At 46.9% G+C, this 27,210-nt stretch overlaps 1 protein-coding gene across 3 annotated transcripts in view; it reads left to right on the top strand.

Annotated features, from left to right (window-relative positions):
- Window positions 1–27,210, top strand: part of LOC146702427 (receptor-type tyrosine-protein phosphatase mu-like) — a 217,332-nt gene that overhangs the window by 152,513 nt on the left and 37,609 nt on the right. For all 3 annotated transcript variants that reach the window (XM_085469039.1, XM_085469038.1, XM_085469040.1), the window contains 2 exons: window positions 6,005–6,031; window positions 9,922–10,112. In XM_085469039.1, coding sequence (XP_085325165.1) covers window positions 6,005–6,031; window positions 9,922–10,112 — 218 coding nt within the window. The remainder of the gene's footprint in view (window positions 1–6,004; window positions 6,032–9,921; window positions 10,113–27,210) is intronic.

Raw genomic sequence — 27,210 nt, 5'->3', positions numbered from 1 at the left:
AAGTTTATCCGAGGCTGGGTCTCAGGGCCAGCAGCCAAAGAAGATAAGGCCAGACCTCGCTCTCCCCAGCCACCTCCTTATCTGGGGAACACAGAAGCCAGCCAAGAGACGCAATCTCTCCAGAGTAGCCTGGGTCTGCCCCGGGGCCTTTTCTCGGTAGCAAAAATCCAGAACACCAGGAGGCGCCGAGGAGGCATCCTAGTCAGATGCCCGAACCACCTTAACTGGCTCCTTTAAATCTAGAGTAGTGGCTCTACTCTGAGCTCCTCCTGGATGGCTGAGCCCATCTCTATCTCTAAGGGAAAGGCCAGCCAACCTCTGGAGAAAGATCATTTCCACTTGCATTAGCGACCTCATTCTTTCAGTCACTACCCAAAGCTTGTTACCATTGGTAAGGGTTGGAACGTAGATCCACCAGAAACACTCGGCTTTTAAGCTTAGCTCTCTCTTTACCATGATGGACTGGTACAGCTCAGTCCTCCCGCTCCCCTCACTCGTGAACAAGAACCTGAGATACTTAAACTCCTCCTCCCTGACCCGGAGCAGGCACTCCACCCTTTTCCAGCTGAGGACCATGGCCTCAGACTTGGAGGTGCTGATTTTCAGTGTGAGCTGGAGGCCACCACCTGATGAAGACAACAGAGCCCCCATCATCTGCAAAAAGCAGTGACGAGATTCTGACTCCACCCGAGTAGAAGTAGTTTGGCTACACCCGGATATTTTGTCAAAAAAAATCGATGACCGAGCTGACAATGTGGACCAAGCTCTTTCTTGTATAAGGACCAAATAGCTCATTGCAGTGGGCCAGACACCCCATACTCCGAAGTGCCTCACAAAGCATACTCAGAGGACTTCTCCAAGTCCACAAAATGCATGTAGACTGTGGGCACACACCCTTAAATACCCTTGATAGGCTAAAGAGTAAACCACATATTTATTCTTTCCCCGGGAGGCTGAAGAGTGTCATCCCCCCCTGCAGATATTATGGGTGTGTAACTATTGCACAGTACACACTACAGTAGTTAGGAGTTGTACAAAGTAGTTAGGAGTTGTACAAAGATATCCACAGGAAGGAATCATTTCCTGTGTCGTTCAGTGGTGCATTATGGGTCATCTCAGTCTCTCACTGAACATGTGACCCTCAACCTGCTGCCCCAGCATGCAACACTGTAGAGGACAACACTGACCACAGCACCCTCACAGAAAATCCTGAGCATTGTCCGGTAGATGTTGCAGACCTCAACTGCCTCTGAAAACAGAGTCTGGCCCTTCCTTTAGCGTGCACTGGTGTTTTTAACCCAGTCCAGTTAGTGTGTACTCTGAGGTATTTACAGGTCTATCCACCGTCGTCCCTTCCCACCTTATCCAACTTACCACCAAGTTGTAAGTTGCTGCCATTTTCCTTGTGAGTATTTATTACAGGGCGTGTGTAACCCGTTCATGTGTTACGCCCGTCATTGCGTTGTGTTCTGGCGTGAAAGTAAGAGGCAGGAGACAATACTGGGTCTTTGGCTCTTTACTGCACATCTGCAACACAGAAATATGTGTCTGATCTGTGTGTGTCACGCGACTGCCAGTACACCTCTCCTCCGGCCATGCTGAAAGGAGCTGTGGTCTGCAGCTTCATTAAAACTACAATAATATAATAAATCAAATACAACAAATTGTTTTAAAACATTAACTTAAGCTCTCAAAAACAAAAAGCACAAAATAAATAATATGTCACTGAAAAATCATCAAAAACAATTTATAAGAACAATAAACAAAATAATTCAAAAACAAATAAACAGTCAGATAAATACAATTCAATCACCAGGACCCGATATTCTAGTGCTTATAGTTCAAACATTATACTTCAGTACAATTATATTAATAACCGCCATCTAACAGGCAGTACAACACTGTACTTATAAAAACAATGAATGAAAGACTGCATCTCCAAAACATAAGAACATCTCCGTACCTGCAACACAGAAATACAGTGGGGCAAAAAAGTATTTAGTCAGCCACCGATTGTGCAAGTTCCCCCACTTAAAATGATGACAGAGGTCATTAATTTGCACCAGAGGTACACTTCAACTGTGAGAGACAGAATGTGAAAAAAAAAATCCATGAATCCACATGGTAGGATTTGTAAAGAATTTATTCGTAAATTAGGGTGGAAAATAAGTATTTGGTCACCTCAAACAAGGAAAATCTCTGGCTCTCACAGACCTGTAACGTCTTCTGTAAGAAGCTTTTCTGTCCCCCACTCGTTACCTGTATGAATGGCACCTGTTTGAACTCATCATCTGTATAAAAGACACCTGTCCACAGCCTCAAACAGTCAGACTCCAAACTCCGCCATGGCCAAGACCAAAGAGCTTTCGAAGGACACCAGGAAAAGTATTGTAGACCTGCACCAGACTGGGAAGAGTGAATCTACAATAGGCAAGCAGCTTGGTGTGAAAAAATCAACTGTGGGAGCAATCATCAGAAAATGGAAGACATACAAGACCACTGATAATCTCCCTCGATCTGGGGCTCCACGCAAGATCTCATCCCGTGGGTTCAAAATGATCATGAGAACGGTGAGCAAAGATCCCAGAACCACACGGGGGGACCTGGTGAATGACCTGCAGAGAGCTGGGACCAAAGTAACAAAGGTCACCATCAGTAACACACTACAACGGCAGGGAATCAAATCCCGCAGTGCCAGACGTGTTCCGCTGCTGAAGCCAGTGCATGTCCAGGCCCGTCTGAAGTTTGCCAGAGAGCACATGGATGATACAGCAGAGGATTGGGAGAATGTCATGTGGTCAGATGAAACCAAAGTAGAACTTTTTGGTATAAACTCAACTCGTCGTGTTTGGAGGAAGAAGAATACTGAGTTGCATCCCAAGAACACCATACCTACTGTGAAGCATGGGGGTGGAAACATCATGCTATGGGGCTGTTTTTCTGCCAAGGGGACAGGACGACTGATCCGTGTTAAGGACAGAATGAATGGGGCCATGTATCGTGAGATTTTGAGCCAAAACCTCCTTCCATCAGTGAGAACTTTGAAGATGAAACGAGGCTGGGTCTTCCAACATGACAATGATCCAAAACACACCGCCCGGGCAACAAAGGAGTGGCTCCGTAAGAAGCATTTGAAAGTCCTGGAGTGGCCTAGCCAGTCTCCAGACCTCAACCCCATAGAAAATCTGTGGCGGGAGTTGAAAGTCCGTGTTGCTCGGCGACAGCCCCAAAACATCACTGCTCTCGAGAAGATCTGCATGGAGGAATGGGCCAAAATACCAGCTACTGTGTGTGCAAACCTGGTAAAGACCTATAGTAAACGTTTGACCTCTGTTATTGCCAACAAAGGTTATGTTACAAAGTATTGAGTTGTATTTTTGTTATTGACCAAATACTTATTTTCCACCCTGATTTACCAATAAATTCTTTACAAATCCTACCATGTGGATTCATGGATTCTTTTTCACATTCTGTCTCTCACAGTTGAAGTGTACCTCTGGTGCAAATTACTGACCTCTGTCATCATTTTAGGTGGGGGAACTTGCACAATCGGTGGCTGACTAAATACTTTTTTGCCCCACTGTAAGTGTCTGTTCTGTGTGTGTCACGCGCCTGCCAGTACACCTCCCCTGACGAAGGAAAAAAAGAGTGCATGCTGTTAAAAAAAAGACTTCCACGAATACCCTCTCAAGCCGCTAGCGATCAGGCTAACTTAGCATGCTAGCATTTTAGCTGCGTTCTCGGCTAAAACTCATTATAAGTGTATATTAGTGAACTCCGCCCTCCACAAAACTTATCCCGAATGAGTCTCTTAATGACAAACAAAAACGCGGCGGTTCGGCTGTATTCACATTGCAGCTTGGGATCTGAACAAACTTTAATTAGCTGAGAGCAACGTGGCAGTGACTTACCTCCGGCCATGCTGAAAGGAGCTGTGACCGGGACACACATGCACGCGCCTACGTCACCACGCACCGTGCACACACGAACGCACACAGACTCAGATCACACAGGTAGGAGATTGAGATGCAAAAATGACATATTTAATCCAAAAAAAAATGTGTTTTGGGTGAAATTCACAAGTATTTAACACATATGTTACACGTGCTGCGGGGAAAAGCCTGTTCTGACGTTTGAGTCTAAGGTTTATTTGGACCACCGTGAACTCTCTCCACACTCTGTCATGTCATTCTTGAAAGAGAGGTTTGCCGTGTTCGAGTCTGTAGTGGGGCCTCGTTAGTGCCATCATTTGCATAGTACAGTTTTCTGGTCCATGTCAGTCAGACTGTTCATAACCAAACCATGTCCATGCAACAGAGGTGACCACTCCTTTAAGGTCCTCCATTTGTTTGGACTGCTCCTTCTGTTTGAGCAAACTGGTTCTGCCTCGTCTTCACTGACCATGCTGGGATTTTCTCTGCCTGCATCCACCAAAGTGGATTTTGCGACACCACGAAACAAACGATTATATACGATTATAATATAAAACGATTTTAATTTCATCATCTGATATATTTCGTCATATCGCAAAGCCCTACATCTCAGCCTCTCTCTTCGCTCGAGTGTCCAGGACATGTGGTCGTAGATCTGATGATATGATTACACAATCGATCATCAGCCTGCGTTGAGGTGAGCTGGACTATATCTAGCTGGTGCATCTCAATCTCATTCACTAGCTCAGGTCCTTTCCCACCAGAGAGGTGATGTTCCACGTCCCAGTTGCCATCCTCAGGAGCATTGATTGGTCTGGCTAGGCCGCTTGGCCAGCACCAAGTACATACTGCACCCAACCCCTACAACCCCTCCTATGCGTGGTGGGCCTAAAGGGGGATGGGCCCATCTCCCCCCTCGGGGCTGTGCCCAGCGAGGGCCCATGAGCTAAGGGCTGGCCACCAGGCACTGTGTCTTGGGCAGACTCTCCAGGTCTGCCTCCAGGCGGGGCCCTGGTAACACGCAAGAGTCTTCTGAATGGCTCTTTGTCTGTGCCATGGTAGACTCTACCAGTGGGCAAAAGCCCCCCAGCAACATAGCCCACAGGATCCCTGGGACACACAAACCCCCTCCACCATGATAAGGTAGAAATTTACATATTTCTTCAATCTAGCTTCAATCTAGCATTTCCACTTTAAATTAGATCAATCTATCTTTATTAATTCCATTCAGGATATGTCCTTCAATGTGCATACCAAACAACATCTCTAAAATTAGAAATATCCTGTCTCAGAGTGATGCTGAAAAACTAGTTCACGCATTTATTACTTCCAGGCTGGACGACTGTAATTCATTATTATCAGGAAGTCCTAAAAGCTCCCTGAAAAACCTTCAGTTAATCCAAAATGCTGCAGCAAGAGTCCTGACAGGGACTAGAAAGAGAGAGCAGATTTCTCCTGTTTTGGCTTCCTGTTAAATCCAGAATTCAAAATCCTGCTCCTCACATACAAGGTCTTAAATAATCAGGCCCCATCTTATCTTAATGACCTTGTAGTACCATATCACCCTATTAGAGCACTTCGCTCTCGCTCTGCAGGCCTACTTGTTGTTCCTAGAGTATTTAAAAGTAGAATGGGAGGCAGAGCCTTCAGTTTTCAGGCCCCTCTTCTGTGGAACCAGCTTCCAGTTTGGATTCAGGAGACAGACACTATCTCTACTTTTAAGATTAGGCTTCAAACTTAGGCTTCGAACCTTGTGGCTCATTCACCTGAAGCCCAGTACTCACCAGACATTTAGCTGCCATTTAAATAGTTAACATTCATCCAGCAGTCAGCCAACATCCAGCTGATGCATTTCAACCATTTAGTCAACATTAACTATACTCTCAACCAACATTCATCTACCACGAGCCTAATATTCACCTGACAGCTGGTGTTCGCACATCAGTTAGCCAAAATTGAGCCGATGTTTTGCCTGCAGACATGTAGCGAGCTGACTGGTCTTCTTCTTCTTTTCTCTTCTTCTTTTGTCCTGTCTGTCCATCTGTCTGTATGCTGCTGTGTCCTGATGGCAGATCCCTTCGTACCGACAGCCATTCTGGGTGAGACACCTTTCCTCTGTTTCTTCAATAGGCCAGATGTGCACAGGTAGACAGACAGGAAAGGGGCAGTCAGATGGTAGGAAGTGGACAGAGCTGAGGCCTAGAATAGAGAGACAGGTGAGAGGAGACGAGAGACAGAAGGACAGATATTCTGACTTCCATCCATCCCTGCTTGCTTCTCGTTCGGCTGCTTTTGGTTCTTTCCTCCTTTTGGAATCTTGTTTTTGTTATCTTGTTCCTTCATCTTTTACAAGTACAATTTTGTTTCAGATCATAACGTTCTCATTTATACTCTTCTTTCTGTCAATTTGTATGTTTTTTAGTTTAATTGATTAAAATAGAATTTTTATTTGCCTTTATATTAAATTAACATTTATTTTATTATTATTTTCCTTTCATAATGGATTAAATTTGTGCATTTATCTGTTTTGGTTTTGTTGTTTTTGAAACTTGATGGTGGGCTTCACTCCATCCCCGCATCCACAACATTCCTGCGTGTTGTGTTGACGTCACGTCTGTCTGTGACTTCCAACCTCTGCATGGGCACAACACGCCACGTGGACTGGGGGGAGGAAAACCAAAAGTTTATATTAATAAACTGATTACTTATTAATATATTATTATATGTGATGTGAACATTTACCCAGAGTCTGGCTGCAGCTGAGAAGAATCCTAATCCTTGGCTTCATTTTTATCAGTTATTTAAAATATTAGAGGCGTGGCAAGTGACAGATTTATTCAGTCTCAGTTATATCATTGATAATCACTCATGCTATCAAGAATAACTAAACACAAATGCAATTACCACACCTCATGAGCACACGTTTTCTGTGGACGATCCATATCTTTGAGGACTTTCGCTTCTTCAGCTCTTCGGTGTTTTTAGTCTGAAAATATTGATACGCATGTTGTAGGCACGTCATTATTTCAGATCACAGAAATGAAAGCAGCCGAGCTCGGCTCACAGACCTTGTATACTTTATTCTTCCTCAGATTTAACCTGAGATTTGCTTGGCTCTTGGGAAACAAACGGTGGCTGTTTTACTGTAAACACTTTCCCAGGTGTATCTGGTAGTTAAAGAACACATGGAACACATATTCTCCAGCTCTGTTTGGGACATGTTGTGGGAACCTGTCAGAGAGTCTTTCTGTCCTTGAGCAGTGATTAGGGCTGTGGTCAAATTAAATCGATAGTATCTCTAAAGGATTTTGACTAGAAACAGGTGACGTTCTACCCAAACGCAGTGTTAGGGACAGGAACATCTACATGGGGAACAGTGGACCCGGCTCCAAGTTTCAGTGAAACTTCTGCACTTGATTCAGCTAAGCGTCCACAGAATAGAAGGCTATTAGTAAGCACTGTTTCATAAATTCCCCTTTTCTCCTCTCTCCTCAGGCTAGCTAATCGGTCTTCAGGCAAGGGATGCTGACGTTAGCCAAGGCTACCACTCCTGCACTCAGGGTACAGTTAGCAAGGGTAGCTAGGTTACCCTAAATGCTAGCTGCTACCAATGCAAATAGAACTACTTCTAGCTGTTTGTTTGATTCATGCTGGCTGTTTGTTAGCAGAAGGTTAGCTTAAGAACAGGCTAAAGCTAAATTTGTTGCCTAAACTCTGTCTCCTCTGTCTTCTTCTTCTTTTCCATCTTTCTCTTTGTAAAGTGCCCATTAATGGTAAGTGGTTAAATTTGGGGCTAAAGGGTGGGCTCATGTTGGGGAGGGGTGTCTGTCACCACTGAGCATGGAGCCACACCCACCACCGCTGTGACATCATCAGTTAGCGTGGCAATGATGCATTTTTTTACCGTCTGTGAGATTGTGACGCTACAACCCCCAGCTCCTCCCACCATGTAACCTTGAATCAATCAGCTTCTAGCTCTGCATCTCTTTATCTGATTGGTTCCCTTTTTTGTCATAGTGGTTGTTTTGTCCATTCAGTCACAACTCGCCACCTCCATTACATCACCCATCTTCTCGGCCTCACCATACCTGATTGGGCTTTAAATGACAGAGAGTTCCTGATTGGTCAGTCAGCCCCCAGACTAGCCAATAAAAACAGAGTTAGAGAGTATAGTGGAAGGTATGTCAGCCAAGTCTTTGCTGAAATGTTCACATCAGAGTCCTGGACGTTTCTGATTAGAAACCAGTTTACCAAAAAGGTTTGTTCATTTCCAGGACTCTGAACTTTCCTCTTTTCACACCGCAGCTCCAAGAACCTGGACCACCTCTAGACCAGTACTCAGACCATGCTGTACTGGATCTGAACCAGTACTCAGACCATGATGTACTGGATCCAGAACAGTACTTGATATTACAATTAACTGCAATGAACTATTGAAGAACTTGACATGGCAGCAGTGTGAAAAGAAACCAGCAACAATCACCATCCTCTCTCTAGTCATGTGATCTGATGTCATGTGATCTGTGTGTGTCATTCATTAGTGTTGCTGCTGGCTCCTTGGACAGATCAGTGGCATACTGAAGGAAAGTACAGACTCTGGACAGACTTTGTATGACTTCACTCTTTCAGGCCGTCCGTCAAATTCAGGCTTGATGAAATTGAAGCACCAAGTTCACTCTTTTACTGTTTAACCCGGGCATTAGATTGGTGGCTGCCCACTGCTTCAATGAGTGAATGGGTTAAATGCAGAGAGGACTTTCCACACAGGGATCAATAAAGTATACGTTATTATTATTATTATTATTAACCAACACCTGAGCAGTTTTGTAATCTGAGGTTGTTTGTGTTACATCATGGCTTCACCCTGTAGTCTTCTAACAGTCCTGGTGGCTGGTTAAGATGTTTCTGCTGTGTTTAGTACATGAGGCTGAAAGAACAACAAGGAAAACATCTTCACCGTTTCTAACATTCAGGGAAAAAATGGACCAACACGAAAAGTGAAAACAGTCCTTCTGTTCAATGTTGCTTCTATTTAATCCAGTAAAGAAAAACTAAAACCAGTAAGTAACCAACTCATACCAATACATGATCTAACAGAACCAGTCTTTCCACTGATAATACACAGAGTCCAGGTTTCAGTGGCTGGATGTGTTCTGTAAGTCCAAGTTTTCACTGAGACTTGTTAGAGCAGCAGCTGAAGGTTAGAAGGTTTGACCAAACAAATTAAAGCGGTCTGTGCTTCATGAGGTCAGGACGCTGCGATTGATTGGCTGTAAACACAGAATCCCATTGGTTTGCCTGCTGACGATAAAGTTACTGATGAAAAACACAGAGACAGCGTGACTGTGAAAGGAAGTCTGCAGTTTCTGCTTCACTACAAGTTTTAAAAATCTATCAGCATTTTAGGATTACCTACCTCATATGCTAAGAAAGTTCTGAACTTGGATCAGTGGAAGCCAGGCTGCTTCTCTCAACTGTCAGATCAACAGTTCACATTTTTGCTGCAGATACTGTGATGTCCATTTCCCTGTGGTACAGAAGAGTCACTCTTATCTTCGCCTCATATCTTCTCCTGTTCAGCTCGATGTCAGCTTGTGAGCAGGAACTTTAATCCTTCTGGTTCATTTAAACTTTATATGCCACTCTGTAGCATTGATGGATTTAATGAGCAGATTCAATAGCAGATCTGTAAATGTGATCGCTGACCTTTGAAGGAATTTAGAAGATTTTTTAAAGGTATTTAAGTGAACATACAAAGTCTGTCCAAAATTAAGCTAAGCTTTAATCAGAACAATTCAAATGTAACCGATACAGAACTGAAAGTGAAATTTATCAAGTTCCATAATAAGAAACATTAGAACTGGAGCTAATGTCCTGGTTCTGCCTGGGTCGGTCTGGTCCATCCCAGCTTCATATTTTTAAATGTGTCTGTGCAGCCTAAATCTGATCTGTCCACCCTCTCCCACCTCTCCTTCTATCCTCCCTCCAGATGACAGCCACACTATGACCAGTGAAACCAGTAGCCTGGTCCAGTCCCACTACAAGCAGCGGGACTCTGAAAGGGAGGCGCTGCCGTATCAGACAGGACAGCTGCACCCGGCCATCCGAGTGGCCGACCTGCTGCAGCACATCACCCAGATGAAATGTGCTGAGGGCTATGGTTTCAAGGAGGAATATGAGGTGAGGACAACACTCTGAGTTTCCTCTTCAGTTTGACAGTAAAAACACTTTTATCCAATCCACAGCTGTGGGGGAGGGGTCAGACAGAGGCAGGTGTGAATACTGACAAAAGTCAACATAAAAAAAAGTGTTTGTTTACAAAGTGAAGCCCACAGTCCTGCACGCCTCCATCAGGACCCACACCTAGACCCCACACCTTCAGTTACACCCACACCATCAATAAGGCCAACACCATCAGAAAGATCAGGACCTGAGCTAGTGAATCTGAGCTAGGGCTGAGCTTGTTTTTTCAGCACAAAGAAACGGAGAAACACCACGACTCTCCGTCAGCCTCCACCTTCATTCGGTGGCAGTGTGTCTCAATGTCTGCTTCCATCATGGTTTCACTGAGCTGTGAAGTGCTTTTTCAATTCTAGTGGAAACATTCATCATGTTGGTTTGTCAGAATTTGTAGCTTCAAAGAAAAGTTCCAAACACTTCCACTAAAGATCCACAGCACCAGTAAGACTCACACCATCAATTAGACCCACACCCCCAGTGAGACCATCAGTAAGACCCACAACGCAAGTGAGACCCACACCACCAGTGAGACCATTAGTTAGACCCACACCACCAGTGAGACCACCATTAAGACCCACACCATCAGTTAGACCCACACCACCAGTAAGACCACCATTAAGACCCACAACACAAGTGAGACCCACACCACCAGTGAGACCATCAGTTAGACCCACACCACCAGTGAGACCACCATTAAGACCCACACCATCAATTAGACCCACACCATCAGTTAGACCCACATCACCAGTAAGACCACCATTAAGACCCACACCACCAGTAAGACCACCATTAAGACCCACACCATCAATTAGACCCACACCATCAGTTAGACCCACACCATCAGTTAGACCCACACCACCAGTAAGACCACCATTAAGACCCACACCATCAGTTAGACCCACACCACCAGTAAGACCACCATTAAGACCCACACCATCAGTAAGACCCACACCACCAGTAAGACCCACACCATCAATTAGACCTACACCACCAGTGAAGCCATCAGTAAGACCCACACCACCAGTAAGACCACCATTAAGACTCACACCATCAGTTAGACCCACACCACCAGTAAGACCACCATTAAGACCCACACCATCAGTTAGACCCACACCACCAGTGAGACCACCATTAAGACCCACACCATCAGTTAGACCCACACCACCAGTAAGACCACCATTAAGACCCACAACGCAAGTGAGACCCACACCACCAGTGAGACCATCAGTTAGACCCACACCACCAGTGAGACCACCATTAAGACCCACACCATCAATTAGACCCACACCATCAGTTAGACCCACATCACCAGTAAGACCACCATTAAGACCCACACCACCAGTAAGACCACCATTAAGACCCACACCATCAATTAGACCCACACCATCAGTTAGACCCACACCATCAGTTAGACCCACACCACCAGTAAGACCACCATTAAGACCCACACCATCAGTTAGACCCACACCACCAGTAAGACCACCATTAAGACCCACACCATCAGTAAGACCCACACCACCAGTAAGACCCACACCATCAATTAGACCCACACCACCAGTGAAGCCATCAGTAAGACCCACACCACCAGTAAGACCACCATTAAGACTCACACCATCAATTAGACCCACACCACCAGTGAGACCACCAGTAAGACCCACACCATCATTTAGACCCACACCACCAGCTGGGTTCTATCCTCCTGAGCTAACCCACAGTCACTTTGAGCAGTGACACTATATTTGGCTCCAGATTTTCTGCAGGCATCTCTGTGACAGTTGTTCTGTCTTTTGTCACATTAGATTCTAAAACATGATTTCACTGTTGTTCATTATTGCTTTATTAGCCTTTAGAACCGACCAATCAGAAGAGTGTGATTAAACATGAAGGAGCAGAGTCAGTTCCATAAAATGCTACTAACTAAAGAATCTCTCTAAACAATTAATCATTTATATCAAAAGTCTATTAATCTGTGAGCAGGCGGGTTAGTGAGTAATGAGGAGCATGAGGGCTGCGAGAGCAGGAGGAGGAGGAGCAATAACCAGGAGACGAAGACAGTAAATAAAATAAATAAATAATGTTCACTAACAGCACCAGTTTGGGACTTTCTGTTGTGAGCTGTGTGTGTGTGTGTGTGTGTGTGTGTGTGTGTGTGTGTGTGTGTGTGCGCGCGCGCACTACACATGTTTACCCATTTTCATCATGAGAAAAACTTACTAATGGATGTTACTTACCTGAACCCCCCCCACACACACACAACCACACACATACAGACACACACACACACATACATTATAGATCTTCCCTCCAGCTAATGGGCCAAAACAGGGAATGGCTTGTGTGTGTGTGTGTGTGTGTGTGTGTGTGTATGTTCAGTTCTGGTTGCCTGCTAGCGGGCTGCCCTCAGGGCTAATCCATTATACATCCTGAGTACACACACACACACACACATAGACACAACACGCACACACAGGGAATGTTTTCACCCTCCATTTGCAGAAAGTTAGCAGTGAGGAGTTCTTCCAGTGTTTCTGTCTCACTCTCCGTCCATCCGTCTGTTCAGTGATGGCAGCCTCTCAAAAACGTGAATCAGCCCAGTTTTTTTCCACAAGTGAGTCCAGTCTGGGTCCAACCTGTGTCCAGTCTGGGTCCAGTTTGAGTCCAGTCTGGGTCAAGCCTGGTTCCAGCCTGAGTCCAGTCTGGGTCCAGTTTGAGTCCAGCTTGAGTCCAGTCTGGTTCCAGCCTGAGTCCAGTTTGTGTCCAGTTTGAGTCCAGTCTGGTTCCAGCCTGAGTCCAGCCTGTGTCCAGTCTGGGTCCAGCCTGTGTCCAGTTTGTGTCCAGTTTGAGTCCAGTCTGGTTCCAGCTTGAGTCCAGTCTGGGTCCAACCTGTGTCCAGTCTGGGTCCAGTTTGAGTCCAGTCTGGGTCCAGCCTGTGTCCAGTTTGTGTCCAGTTTGAGTCCAGTCTGGTTCCAGCCTGAGTCCAGTCTGGGTCCAGTTTGAGTCCAGCTTGAGTCCAGTCTGGGTCCAACCTGTGTCCAGTCTGGGTCCAGTTTGAGTCCAGTCTGGGTCCAGCCTGTGTCCAGTTTGTGTCCAGTTTGAGTCCAGTCTGGTTCCAGCCTGTGTCCAGTCTGGGTCCAGTTTGAGTCCAGTCTGGGTCCAGCCTGTGTCCAGTTTGTGTCCAGTTTGAGTCCAGTCTGGTTCCAGCCTGAGTCCAGTCTGGGTCCAGTTTGAGTCCAGCTTGAGTCCAGTCTGGGTCCAGCCTGAGTCCAGTTTGTGTCCAGTTTGAGTCCAGTCTGGGTCCAGCCTGTGTCCAGTTTGTGTCCAGTTTGAGTCCAGTCTGGTTCCAGCCTGTGTCCAGTCTGGGTCCAGTTTGAGTCCAGTCTGGGTCCAGCCTGTGTCCAGTTTGTGTCCAGTTTGAGTCCAGTCTGGTTCCAGCCTGAGTCCAGTCTGGGTCCAGCCTGAGTCCAGTTTGTGTCCAGTTTGAGTCCAGTCTGGTTCCAGCCTGAGTCCAGCCTGTGTCCAGTCTGGGTCCAGCCTGTGTCCAGTTTTAGTCCAGCTTGAGTCCAGTCTGGTTCCAGCTTGAGTCCAGTCTGGGTCCAGCCTGTGTCCAGTTTGTGTCCAGTTTGAGTCCAGTCTGGTTCCAGCCTGAGTCCAGTCTGGGTCCAGCCTGTGTCCAGTTTGAGTCCAGCTTGAGTCCAGTCTGGTTCAAGCCTGTGTCCAGTCTGGGTCCAGCCTGTGTCCAGTTTGAATCCAGCTTGAGTCCAGTCTGGTTCCAGCTTGAGTCCAGTCTGGTTCCAGAATGTGTCCAGTTTGAGTCCAGCTTGAGTCCAGTCTAGTTCCAGCCTGTGTCCAGTTTGAGTCCAGTCTGGGTCCAGCCTGTGTCCAGTTTGAGTCCAGCTTGAGTCCAGTCTGGTTCCAGCCTGAGTCCAGTTTGAGTCCAGTCTGGGTCCAGCCTGTGTCCAGCCTGTGTCCAGTTTGAGTCCAGTCTGGTTCCAGCTTGATTCCAGTTTGAGTCCAGCTTGAGTCCAGTCTGGGTCCAGCCTGTGTCCAGTTTGAGTCCAGTCTAGTTCCAGCTTGATTCCAGTCTGGGTCCAGCTTGTGTCCAGTCTAGGTCCAGCCTGTGTCCAGTTTGAGTCCAGTCTGAGTCCAGTCTCGTTCCAGCTTGATTCCAGTCTGGGTTTCAGAGCAGATTTTGTGGTTTAACCTAGGTTTGATTGTAGTATTGATGCAGTAATCAGTTCACGTGAGCTCATGACTGAATCCCAGCTGTCCAGCTGAGCGCCCCACTCATGACTGTTATCTCCCTCCATGCTTCTCCTTTACTAATTAATGTGATCGGACAGCTTAACGAGGTAAGACGTCTTCTTGGTTTTCAGATTCTTACTGTCCTGTGTTCTTGTCGACTAGATTAGAGACAATATGGCAGTAACGCACACACATTAGCACAGTAGCTGAGTGTGAGCTCAGACTCACCCCTGTCAGTCTCTGTGGTAACCATCCTTGTAAACCACGAGTGGAAACCTGCTATGCTTCTCTGATCGTCTGCTTTAGTACAAAAAGATGTAGTTTCACACAGTTTTTTATCTTTACTGGCTTCATTTATATCCTCAGAGATTAAACGATTAAACAAGAGAAATTCAATGTCAAGCTAAAGAGATGTAGGTTTTAGCTAAAGCTTATATAACACAGACCCTGATCCAAAACAGAGAGATCATTGCATAAGAAAAATTAATCAAATTCTTTAAGCTATGATTGAAACACAGGAAGTTTAACCCCCTGACAAAGACCCTTCACACTGGTCCTAACCTAAACTCCAACTTCCTTTACATTTGGATTTATTATCCATATTTGAACAAATTCTGAACGTCAAGTGGGAATTGACCATTATAAGCTTTGTATGTCATTTGAATTAGGTTATAATCTACTAAATGTTTGAGTTTCAGCATATTTAGTTGAATCAGGAATGGATTTGTGACTCAGGTCTGTTTGTTACCATTCATATGGCTTTTTCTTTTTTTGTAATAAAACCATTGAGTTGATGTTTGTCGGGTGTTTCCCACCTCTGCATAAAACAATAAGTGAATAATGTTAAAGGCATGGAGATTGTTGCCAAAGTCTTTGACTTTGTACAAAATAAATAGATTTAGACTTTTCAGCTTTGGCAAAATGCAAACTGTACATAAATTATCTAAATAACTCCCAAGAATTTAGTTTCATGTCAGTTTTGAATCCATTGTCATTTTTCTGTGGTTATTTTAGCAAGCAGTTTCCAAATATTATTCATTTTGTTTTTCCAACATGAACAGAGCAGATCAACCATTTCCTGTTTCCAGAAGCAGCTTGAAAATTCCCACAACAAAAAAGTCATCAGCAAATAAACAACACTTAGAAATGTAAACCATAGATATATCATGTAAACAACATTGATCCAAAAATATTCCTGATATGCATGACTGCGCATTCGTCAACCTGCATGCAGCCTGTTTCAGTTTCTCCTACTTTTTCTCTATTTTTTATTTTACTTAGTATTAGTGTTATTTTGTTTTAATAGCTTTCTCTCAAACATGTGGGTCGAGCAAGTCTTTGTTCTCCTTGTTGTGGAACTGTTAGTTTCATTGAGGAATGGGATTGCAGCAGCTACACCACACGCTTTGATTACTCCAGAGATCAGCTGATCGCTCTGATGCCTGCCGGCTTGTTGGCCAGACCCATGGACGTACCAACTGTAATGGAGGTGGTCAGAGGAGGCCTTAGCAGAACTACAGGGCTGTTTTGAGATGACCGATGAGGAGACACTCTTTGAGCCTCACTGACTACATAACTTTTTGCACCTACTCCATTATTCCAGCTCAGACTGAGAAGGATCCAGGTGTTGCTGAAGGACAAGATCAGAGAGGCTAAGGACAATTACATGACGAAGCTGGAGTGGAAACTTCACCAGAACAGAATGAGCGAGGTGTGGAATGGCATGAAGACCATCACTGGATTCTGGACCAGCTCCGACCCATAGTCAGACCACATCAGGATCTCCTTCATTTTGCCTACCGGCCCCGCCTTTGAGCTGAGGACGGCATCATCTACCTGCTCAATCGTGTCTACGCCCATCTGGACTAGCCGGCGAGCGCTGTGAGGGTCATGTTTTTTTAACTTTTCCAGTACTTTCAGCACCATCAGGCCGACCATCCTGGGAGATGACAGCGATGCAGGTGGATGCTTCTCTGGTGTCCTGGATTGTTGAATACCTGACAAGAAGACCACAATATGTGCGTCTTCCACATTGCGTGTCTGACAAGGTGATCAGCAACACAGTGGCACCACAAGGGACCGTCCTCTTTCGGACAATGCTCAGGAGTTTCTACGAGTCTATTGTGGCCAGTGCCGTCCTCCATGCTGTTGCATGCTGAGGGAGCAGGTTGAGGGTCGGGGATGCACAGACTGAAGTGGATGTTGTCCAAGATAAGGACAATGCTGCCATTGTCCTTATCTTCCTTATCTGCCACCCACTCCATGATGTGCTGGCCAGTCACAGGAGCTACCTCAGTGAGAGATTAGGATTACCCATAATCAGTGTTGGGACTAACGCGTTATTAAGTAACGCGTTACAGTAACTATGTTATTATTGTGGTAATGAGCACGGTAACTAGTTATTATGCCAAAACCGGGAACGTGTTACTCGTTACTGGGATTTAGATAGGCTCGTTATTCGTTACTTCGTGTGGTGGCTAACGCGGAGCTTCCACTGATTCAATAACATTAGCAAGTGGTGGAAGCCAGCAGATGGATGAAGGAAAAGGGAGGCAAGAGGAGAGACCCGAAGCGGCCGCTGGTCCGAGAGTGTCAGGTGAACTGAACTTCAGGTAAGAAGTTATAACCTGCAGTCTATCTGGGTCAGATATAAACCAAGTTTAGGTGGAGTTTATTTTCGTTGTGCTGACTTTTTCGTACTGCGTGCTAGCTAGCATGACGGAGTTTCTATACAGCTGGGTGGTGCTATGTTACTGATGTTGAACTTTATTTTGTTCATAAGGTTAATTATTAGAGTTGCCAACCGTCCCGTAAAAAACAGAATCATCTCGTATTCAGAGAAAATATTACGCGTTTCGTATTGAGGTGAAAAGGAACAGTTTGTCCCGGACTTCAGCTACAATGAAAAAGACACAAAGCTGGAGTTATTCTGTCTCTTTACGCTGCACAGCTGCCTCTTCTTCTCTCATCCTCTCCCCCTCCCTCTCCTGTTTCTACTTCAATCATGAAACTGATCAATGATCAGCTGATTGGCTTTTCTCTCTTGTTTATTTATCGCCCACTTTGCGCCAGAAAGAAGAAACCAGCGGATGTCGCGCTAAACAACAGCAGCACGTTTAAGCTTGATCAGCTGTTGTTAGAATTTATTTAATATTAATTTCTAGTATCAGCTGATGTTTGCTGGAGCCACAGCTGTAAAGCTGCTGGTCATGATGTCGGTTTGGATATGTGGTGAGAGGGAAACATGAAGATGAAACCAGGAGATGTCCTTACTGAACCATCAGAGCTGAGCAGGTGATGGAGAAACAGGTTTACCTTTTAGGTGACATGGATGAGTTGAAGTTATGAACTGTTTCTGAGAGACAAATAACACCAGGATCCTTTTCTAAGTAGCTGACAGCTGGTAACTGTGCAGGGGCGGGTCTAGCAAAGTGTTGCCAGGGGTCCATGTAGGGAATTAAAAGGGAAAGGGGGGCACAAGGAAATACTTTCTTATTCTCGTTTAAAATGTCTCACTTTTTAAAAAAAAATTATCTGAGTCTTGCAACAAACAATTGATAGATTGATGCATATATACCATCAGAACAGTGAACATCACTGTCACAACAGTGTTTGTTTTCATTCAAAGACTTTATGATTTTTCCTATAATGGTGGGCCAGTCTCTAGTCAAAATGCCCAGGACTATTTTTTTGTCCCAGTCCAGCCCTGTATGCAGCTCATCTGCAGTCTGGTGTTGCCTACATCTTCCTATTCAGAAGGCAGAATTTCCGAGTTCTGAGTACAATCGAAAGCACCACGACTGCAGTTTTTGTGTTGGATGTAAAAAGCAGGCTAGGATAGAATCAGGCGTGGGATTTCTCTCGTGGAAATGTGCACATTATCTTTTCCTTTCTATTGGTAGGTGGCACAGTGCACTTGTGGCAAGTAAGCAAGCTAGAAGACTGGCTGGGTATCCAGTTACGGAAGCAGCACATTAACAAGAGAATTCTGAGTAAAACCAAAGTTACTTTCCCTAGTAACTAGTTACTCCGAAAGTAACGAGTAACTTGAAGTAACTGAGTTACTTTTGATAGAAGTAACTAGTAATGTAACTAAGTTACTAATTTAAACTAACTTACCCAACACTCCCCATAATGCACCAATGAACAACACAGGAAATGATTCTTTCCTGTGGATATCTCTGTACAACTCCTCCACCTAATGCACAGTATACAGTGTAACAGTTGCACCCTTTTGCACACACTCAGTAAAATAACGAATGACAACGTTTTACAGAGTAAAATGTCAATCACATTTATTTAATCCCACTAATAATCTTGATATTTATAGTTGAGCTATTTGTATACATTAGAGCTATTTATTATAATTCAATTGAATTCAATTCAGTTTTATTTATATTGCGTCAAATAACACAGCAGTCACCCCAAGGTGCTCTATATTGTACAGTAGATCCTACAATAATAGATACAGAGAAAAACCCAACAATCATATGACCCCCTATGAGCAGCACTTTGGCCACAGTGGGAAGGAAAAACTCCCTTTTAACAGGAAGAAACCTCCAACAGAACCAGGCTCAGGGAGGGGCGGGGCCATCTGCTGTGATTGGTTGGGGTGAGAGGAGGAAAACAGGATAAAGACATGCTGTGGAAGAGAGACAGAGGCCCTTTCTCAATTCTCAAGTACGCGAGCACGGACTCGCGATTTGTACAATTGGAACACCAGCGTACTTGATGATGTCACAGGTCCGGAGTTTTTACTGCCGTCCCCTCTTAATTTAACTGCGAGTAATATGTTATGAAGCTTTAATCACAGCCAAACCGGTTTACTCAGGAACAAATAAAACACTGAAATAAACCAAACATTAACATTTAGAAGTGATCTAAGTGACGTACATATCATGTTTAACCTCAGTAGTGAAATCTCTATTAATAAAAATAGTGTACATGTACATACGTGTACATACCTTAATAAAAACAAGTAGGTGAGATGTTAGAACGCTTTTATTTTTATTTTAGTGGACACTCAATACAATAGACAGCTACTGGGGTTTGTTTAACCTGAGTAGCGAAAAGACCGCGGGGGGGTTGAAAACGATGTGCCGGGAGTCCGCTGTTCTCGCCGGCTCTAATAATCCTCGACCTCGCTATCTGCTATGGAGCACTTAGAAGACGCCTCCAAAAACATCGGAGCGCGTTTGGAAATATATGATATCTTGATAAATCGAGCAGATATTTGAAGTTTACACAGCTACATTCTCGCTTGAAAATAACTTAAACGTTTATTTTGTGACCCAGAAAGAGTAATATTTAAAAGTTTTCAGGACCGCTCGTCCGCCATTGTTTGAGTTTTGGACGAAATGCATTCTGGGATATTTAGCTGTACCAAGTCCACACAAGTCACCACCGATGCATGCTCGATAAAACGGGCAGAGCGAGAACACATTCGGGACTTTTTCGCGTTCTCGGCTTGATGCGTACTTCGAATTGGAACAGTACTTGGTCTCCGACTGATGACGTATCACGAGTACACGAGAACGCAAGTACGCACAAGTACGCACATTGAGACAGGCCCAGAGATTAATAACAAGTATGATTCAATGCAGAGAGGTCTATTAACACATAGTGAGTGAAGAAGAAACACCCAGTGCATCATGGGAATCCTCCGGCAGCCTACACCTATTGCAGCATAACTAAGGGAGGATTCAGGGTCACCTGATCCAGCCCTAACTATATGCTTTTTTAACGTCTGCGGGGCAGACCGAGTGGAGACAGTGAGGAGGACCCAGGAGCAGACACAGGCCAGAAGGCAGAACTGAACTTTAAACAAAAGGCGAGCCTTTATTGTGGCTGATAGAAAGGCATAACAAAACAGCAGGGACGGTGGCTACCTAAACTAAAACCTAAACTGGAGAAACTAAGAACAGCGAACACTATGACAATGACGACTGAGACGACTATAAACAAGACTCAGTGCTGGGACATGAAAGAACTATGAAACGTATACTAGAACAAGGAACATGAGTCTTGCACAGAGTCTTGAACCCTGACATGACCTCAGGGGAGAAACACAGATGACGCAACACTGACAAAGAGAAACATGGGGGTTAAATACACTGACGGATAACGAGTGCAATGAGACACAGCATTAGAACACAGCTGGGAGGAAATGACGAGACAGGGGAAGCAAAACTGAAAACACTGACATAAGACAGGGACCTTCAAAGTAAAACAGGAAACAATTCACAAAGACGCAGACTTGACACTAACAGCACTAAATACGAGGGCACAAGACACAAACCTAAACCAGAATAAACTGGTACATAGAATTATAATAATCAAAACAGGAACTTAATTCATAACACAGAAGAATACCAAAACATAAGAAACTGAAACTGCTGGGTCAAAATGACCCAGAACCGTGACAGCTTTAGCAAAAAGGAAAGTTTGAAGCCTAATCTTGAAAGTAGAGATAGTGTCTGTCTCCTGAATCCAAACTGGAAGCTGGTTCCACAGAAGAGGGGCCTGAAAACTGAAGGCTCTGCCTCCCATTCTACTTTTAAATACTCTAGGAACAACAAGTAGGCCTGCAGAGCGAGAGCGAAGTGCTCTAATAGGGTGATATGGTACTACAAGGTCATTAAGATAAGATGGGGCCTGATTATTTAAGACCTTGTATGTGAGGAGCAGGATTTTGAATTCTGGATTTAACAGGAAGCCAATGAATGGAAGCCAAAACAGGAGAAATCTGCTCTCTCTTTCTAGTCCCTGTCAGGACTCTTGCTGCAGCATTTTGGATTAGCTGAAGGCTTTTCAGTGAGTTTTTAGGACTTCCTGAAAACTCCCTGACATTAAATACTACATCCTTTAGTATTTAATGTATTTTTATTGTAGTACACTGTAGTATTTAAAGTAGTATTTACTGTAGTACTCTGTAGGTGAGTTTGTAATGATACCAATTTGTCATGGATCGCTGTGTGGCAGGCAGGATGAGGACCCAAAAATGCAAAACTCACAGACTCAGAGGATGAACTCAAAATGCAGCTTTAATGCTGGAGAGGCAGATCGCAGGAAATACAAAACTAAACTGGGAACAACAAACTAAGCACTCGCAGAGAGACACAGGGAGATCCACACAGCATGAGGGAGAACGCGACACGGAACTGAGGGAGACGCAGACATAAATACACAGAGGGTTAACGAGGGAAGTGGGAGCACATGGGGAACACAGGTGACACTGATAATCATAACGAGACAGGGCGGGGTGAACATAACATGACGTATACAGGCGCGGGAGTCACAAAGTAAAACAGGAAGTACACGGGGGTTCAGACAGGAGGGGAGAGAGAGAGCACAGGAAGAACATGGACATAACGGGCAGGGGAAACATGGAATAAACACAAAGAGAGACGAGGGCTCATAAATACACAGAGGGGCACACAGGGGGTAAGAGTCACGAAGGGAAAACACTTAGGGAACAACACACCAGGACAACTCAGGAAACATGGCCTAAATAAGGAACGAAATACAAAAATACAAGAAACTAAGAATACTGGGCCCACATGGCCCAGGACCATGACATCACCACCCCCCCCCCCCCCCCTCAAGGGCTGGCACCCGACAGCCCAAACTCGAGAACCAGAAAAAGACAAACAGAAAACAACCCACCCGGGGCGGGAGGCGGGGGACCAGGACGGAGGAACCAGAACAGGAAACAAAACAACCGACAACAAACACAGGAGCACAAGACAATAGTCCAAAGAAAGTTCAGGGGGTCGGCCTGGAGGGCGGCCACACACCAGGCCACGTCCCCTTGTATCTGGAGGCCGGTCGTGCAGAAGGCAGCAGTGGTGCAGTTCAGGAGGCCGACCCGGAGCCCGCGGGCACAAGAGTTCAAGGGTCACACGGTCGGGGGGCCGACCAGGCGGGCAACACAGGTGATAGAGCCGGTCAGGAGGCCAGCCGTGCGGAAGGCAGCGGCGGCGGCGAAGGAGACGACGGAGCAGTTCAGGAGGCCGGCCGTGCGGTAGGCAGCGGCGGCGGCGAAGGAGACGACGGAGCAGTTCAGGAGGCCGGCCGTGCGGAAGGCAGCGGCGGCGGCGAAGGAGACGACGGAGCAGTTCAGGAGGCCGGCCGTGCGGAAGGCAGCGGCGGCGGCGAAGGAGACGACGGAGCAGTTCAGGGGGCCGGCCACGCGGAAGGCGGCGGCGGCGGCGAAGGAGACGACGGAGCAGTTCAGGAGGCCAGCCGTGCGGAAGGCAGCGGCGGCTCTGCAGTGTCAGGTGTACTGGCCGAGGCCCGGTGGGCACAGGACCAGTCGAGGCAGGACCAGGCGGTGGCGTGGCAGCCACAGGCGACGGAGCCGGACCAGGCGGTGGCGTGGCAGCCACAGGTGACGGAGCCGGACCAGGCGGTGGCGTGGCAGCCACAGGCGATGGAGCCGGGCCAGGCGGAGGCGATGCGGGGGCCGGACCAGGCGAAGCCGAAGTCGAGGCCGACGCTGGACCAGGCAATGTTGAAGGCGAAGCTGAAGCCGGAGCTGGACCAGGCGACGGTGTGGGTGGAGACACGAAGGCTGCAGCTGATGGAGCAGCTGGTGGCTGGACGGGCTCCTCGGGCCCCCCAGTTGACAAGGAAGGTTGGTGAACAGGCCCCTCGGACCCTCTAGCGGAGACAGGCGGCTGAACAGGCCCCTCGGACCCTCCAGCGGAGACAGGCGGCTGAACGGGCCCCTCGGACCCTCCAGCGGAGACAGGCGGCTGAACGGGCCCCTCGGACCCTCCAGCTGATGTGGCATCTGAGGAGGCCCTGAGGAGAGTCTTAAGCTCAGAAGCGACTGGTGAGGCAGCACATAGAACACTGTTAGCATGACAAGCTTTGAAACCATAATTTCTCAGGTCATGAACACTTTCGGTAACTCGAGTGGTAGATGCCAACCCCCTGTCGGTATTGTCAACACAATAGTTCATGGTAGGATTACACATAAGTCCGTAGCTGGATTCAGAGCCACATAAAGAGGCAGGCATGCTTATGGCTGGCCTAACAGTCTGCAACTGAGAAGCAGTAGCATCAGAGCTCACGTTCCTGTGCATTTGGTCTTGAGCACTGTCTGCAATCCCACCATCAGGGAATACAGTACTAGACTCCACTACAATCTGCACGCGGGGGTAACACTCTGTCTCGGCTGTACGAGTTGGCTGCGGTAGAAAACAGTCTGAGGCAGAGAGAAAGCTCACGCCATTCCTAGCAGGCTCAGAAGCAGACTGTACAGCCGACGTGTGAACCCCTTTCGCTGTCTCATGAACCTTGGCTTCATGTGGTGCGGCTATGGGAGCAACACTAGAAAAAGTCCTGGATTCTACAGAGTCAAGAACATGGTCTGTGGTTTTGTTGTGTGCTTCTTCAAAACAGTTACACACAGTCCTTTCATTATCACAACACTGCTCTGACTGGCCCTCAGTTGTAACCAGAGTTAGGTCAGTCACAGCATGGGTGTCTATGAAATCATGATTAATGGTAGAGCAGTCTTTGGCACCAGTTTCTTCATAGCTGGGCCCACAAAAGGGCAACCCAGTACACTCCACTATATCAGGCTCATGAGATGAAAAAGCACAGTCACTCACCTCCGTTATAAGAGGAGTCTGGGACAAAACTAGGACGGGTGCTGGCTGGGTAGCTGCTGCCCCCACCTCTTCAGAGACTTCAGCACAGTACAAACAGTCTTTAGTGGCTCCTTGAGGAAAGCTAGGCAGTCTCTCTTCAGACTCGGTAAATGGTTCACGCAAAGTTTCAAACCTGGCATGAGGTGGCTTGGTAATCGTTAAATGGTCTGAGGTAACAGGATTTAATTCTTGATCACCCACACAACTAGGACTGCTCGCTAAGGATTTCAACACATTAAATCGAAAGTCGTATGATACAGAATACTTTGAGTCTGAACCTTTACTCCCAGCATCTTTCATTATTTCAGAAAGACCCACCGACTGCAGGTTCACTGTGTGAGACGTAACGTCCTCATCACTAGTTAACTCAGAAAAACCCTTTGACTTGATGTCTTTGGCTATGGGGCTAGATACAACGTCAGAAACTGAGTCAGGGGTACTCACGGCTGGATGGCTGATGGGAGTTAAAGCCTCAGATGGCATTAACTGAGGGACCTCCTTAGGCTGAGGCTTAGAGCGCCGGCGGCGAGAGTGCCGCTTCTTTCCATCCGTGGAAGCGGGCGGGGTGAGCGGTGGAAGTCCCTGGCAACTCCGGGGACCCCCAAGAGCCAGTCGAGTTCCCCGGAAAGAGCGCTCGTCACGATCAGGGGCGAGCCACGGCTCCCTCCCGAACTCTTCCTCTAGCTGTGCGTATGCGGCGTGCTGCTCCTCGAGATCGCCATCCAGGACCCCCACAGCATCCTCGTGATGCTCCGTGGAGGGCGAGGCGGGACGTAGCGGTGCGCGACGGCGGCGAGAACGCCGCTTTCTTCTTGAAGCGGCTGTGGGCAAAACCTGACTTGCCATAGCGACCGGCTCCTCGTCCTCCAACCACATCCGTGCCAGAAAGGCAGCAGGAGACGAGCAGTCCGATCGAGGCGGCGAGGGCGGGCGGCAGGTGCAAGGCGGGGCGGTTGGCGAGAACTCCTCCTCGGGGATGAGCCAGGGCTTCCAACGGGGCTCGTCCTCGCGATACGCCCGTAATACTTGCTGCCGCTCCTCCTCGCCGAAGTCAATAGCCGCTGGCATCTCCTTGATCTGCGTAGTGCAGTCAGGCGGTGGCGAGGATGCGGAAGCCAATGGAGCGTGAACAGACGGTGTAACGGTGGTGAGCCTCATTGTTCCGACTATTTCCGGCTCTTTCTGCTGGAACAGCTGCCCCGGGCGGATGCCCACAGTGGAGACGAGAAAGTCCCGGATGTGGGGGCGCAGCGCGCCGAACAGCCACGGGAGTCCGGACACCATCCGCTGTAGACGGACGGCTACGACCTCCCGGTGTTTGTCTCCTGGCAGCGCCTCCCACTCCTGACAGTGGTACTCCACTGTATAGATCAGATCCTCCCGGAGCTCAGCGGAGGGGTTGTGAGTTGCTGGGTCCATGTCGAGGTCGCGTTCTTCTGTCATGGATCGCTGTGTGGCAGGCAGGATGAGGACCCAAAAATGCAAAACTCACAGACTCAGAGGATGAACTCAAAATGCAGCTTTAATGCTGGAGAGGCAGATCGCAGGAAATACAAAACTAAACTGGGAACAACAAACTAAGCACTCGCAGAGAGACACAGGGAGATCCACACAGCATGAGGGAGAACGCGACACGGAACTGAGGGAGACGCAGACATAAATACACAGAGGGTTAACGAGGGAAGTGGGAGCACATGGGGAACACAGCTGACACTGATAATCATAACGAGACAGGGCGGGGTGAACATAACATGACGTATACAGGCGCGGGAGTCACAAAGTAAAACAGGAAGTACACGGGGGTTCAGACAGGAGGGGAGAGAGAGAGCACAGGAAGAACATGGACATAACGGGCAGGGGAAACATGGAATAAACACAAAGAGAGACGAGGGCTCATAAATACACAGAGGGGCACACAGGGGGTAAGAGTCACGAAGGGAAAACACTTAGGGAACAACACACCAGGACAACTCAGGAAACATGGCCTAAATAAGGAACGAAATACAAAAATACAAGAAACTAAGAATACTGGGCCCACATGGCCCAGGACCATGACACAATTTGTGTCTCCTTAGAAGTGATGACCTCTGACCTCAGTGACAGCAGGAGGATAGTGGTGATTAAAGAAGACAGCTAGCATTAGCATCAGTGTCTGAAAAAAGCCCTGTTACACACACAGCTATCAGCATTCATTAGTTCCTTCCTTTCATTCTTTTCTATTTTTTTTCCTTCTTTTGTTCCACGCTGCCAGTCGTGTGTGTGTGTGTGTGTGTGTGTGTGTGTGTGTGTGTGTGTGTGTGTGTGTCTCTGTGTGTGAGAGAGACATTGTTCACCTCTGTTTGATGGATGTCTGAAGCTGTTAGACTGTTGTCTCACACACATGTGTCTACAGGCATTTTAATGAAGCACTGACGAACCTACAGTGGATAAGAGTGGATGGATCGAATGATTTCACCAAGTGTTGGTGTTCCTCTCTGTGGTAGATAAATACATGTAGCATATTTGCAGCGCTGGAGGCCAGGATTACTGAATTGGAGACTCTGCTTCGCGCCCTTCATTCCACCGTAGCTAGCCAGGCCCCTGTAGCTGGTGCAGCCGAAGATAGCGTAGGCCCCGCTAGCTGTTCCCCGGCAGACCCCAAGCAGCTGGGGAAAGAGGGCGGCTGGGTGACGGTGAGGAGGAAGCATAGTCCTAAACAGAAGCCCCAGTTACACCACCAACCCGTTCATGTGTCTAACCGTTTTTCCCCACTCGGCGACACACCCGCCGGGGGTCAAACTCTGGTAATTGGTGATTCTGTTCTCAGACATGTGAAGCTAGAGACACCGGCAACCATAGTCAATTGTCTTCCAGGGGCCAGAGCAGGCAACATTGAAGAAAATTGAAAACTGCTGGCTAAGGGTAAACGTAAATTCAGTAAGATCATAATTCATGTCGGCAGTAATAACACCCGGTTGCGCCAATCGGAGGTCACTAAAATCAATATTGAATCGGTGTGCAACTTTGCTAAAACAATGTGGGACTCTGTAGTTTTCTCTGGTCCCCTCCCCAATCAGACCAGGAGTGACATGTTTAGCCGCATGTTCTCCTTAAATTGCTGGCTGTCTGAGTGGTGTCCCAGAAACGATGTGGGCTTC

Source organism: Copadichromis virginalis, linkage group LG9 (genome assembly GCF_057382275.1).
Source record: "Copadichromis virginalis isolate Kocher_CV1m ecotype Utaka linkage group LG9, C_Virginalis_male_GT1.1, whole genome shotgun sequence".
Classification (NCBI taxonomy): domain Eukaryota; kingdom Metazoa; phylum Chordata; class Actinopteri; order Cichliformes; family Cichlidae; genus Copadichromis; species Copadichromis virginalis.
Note: the sequence above shows the minus strand (reverse complement) of the source record. Positions and strands in the feature narration are given on the sequence as shown.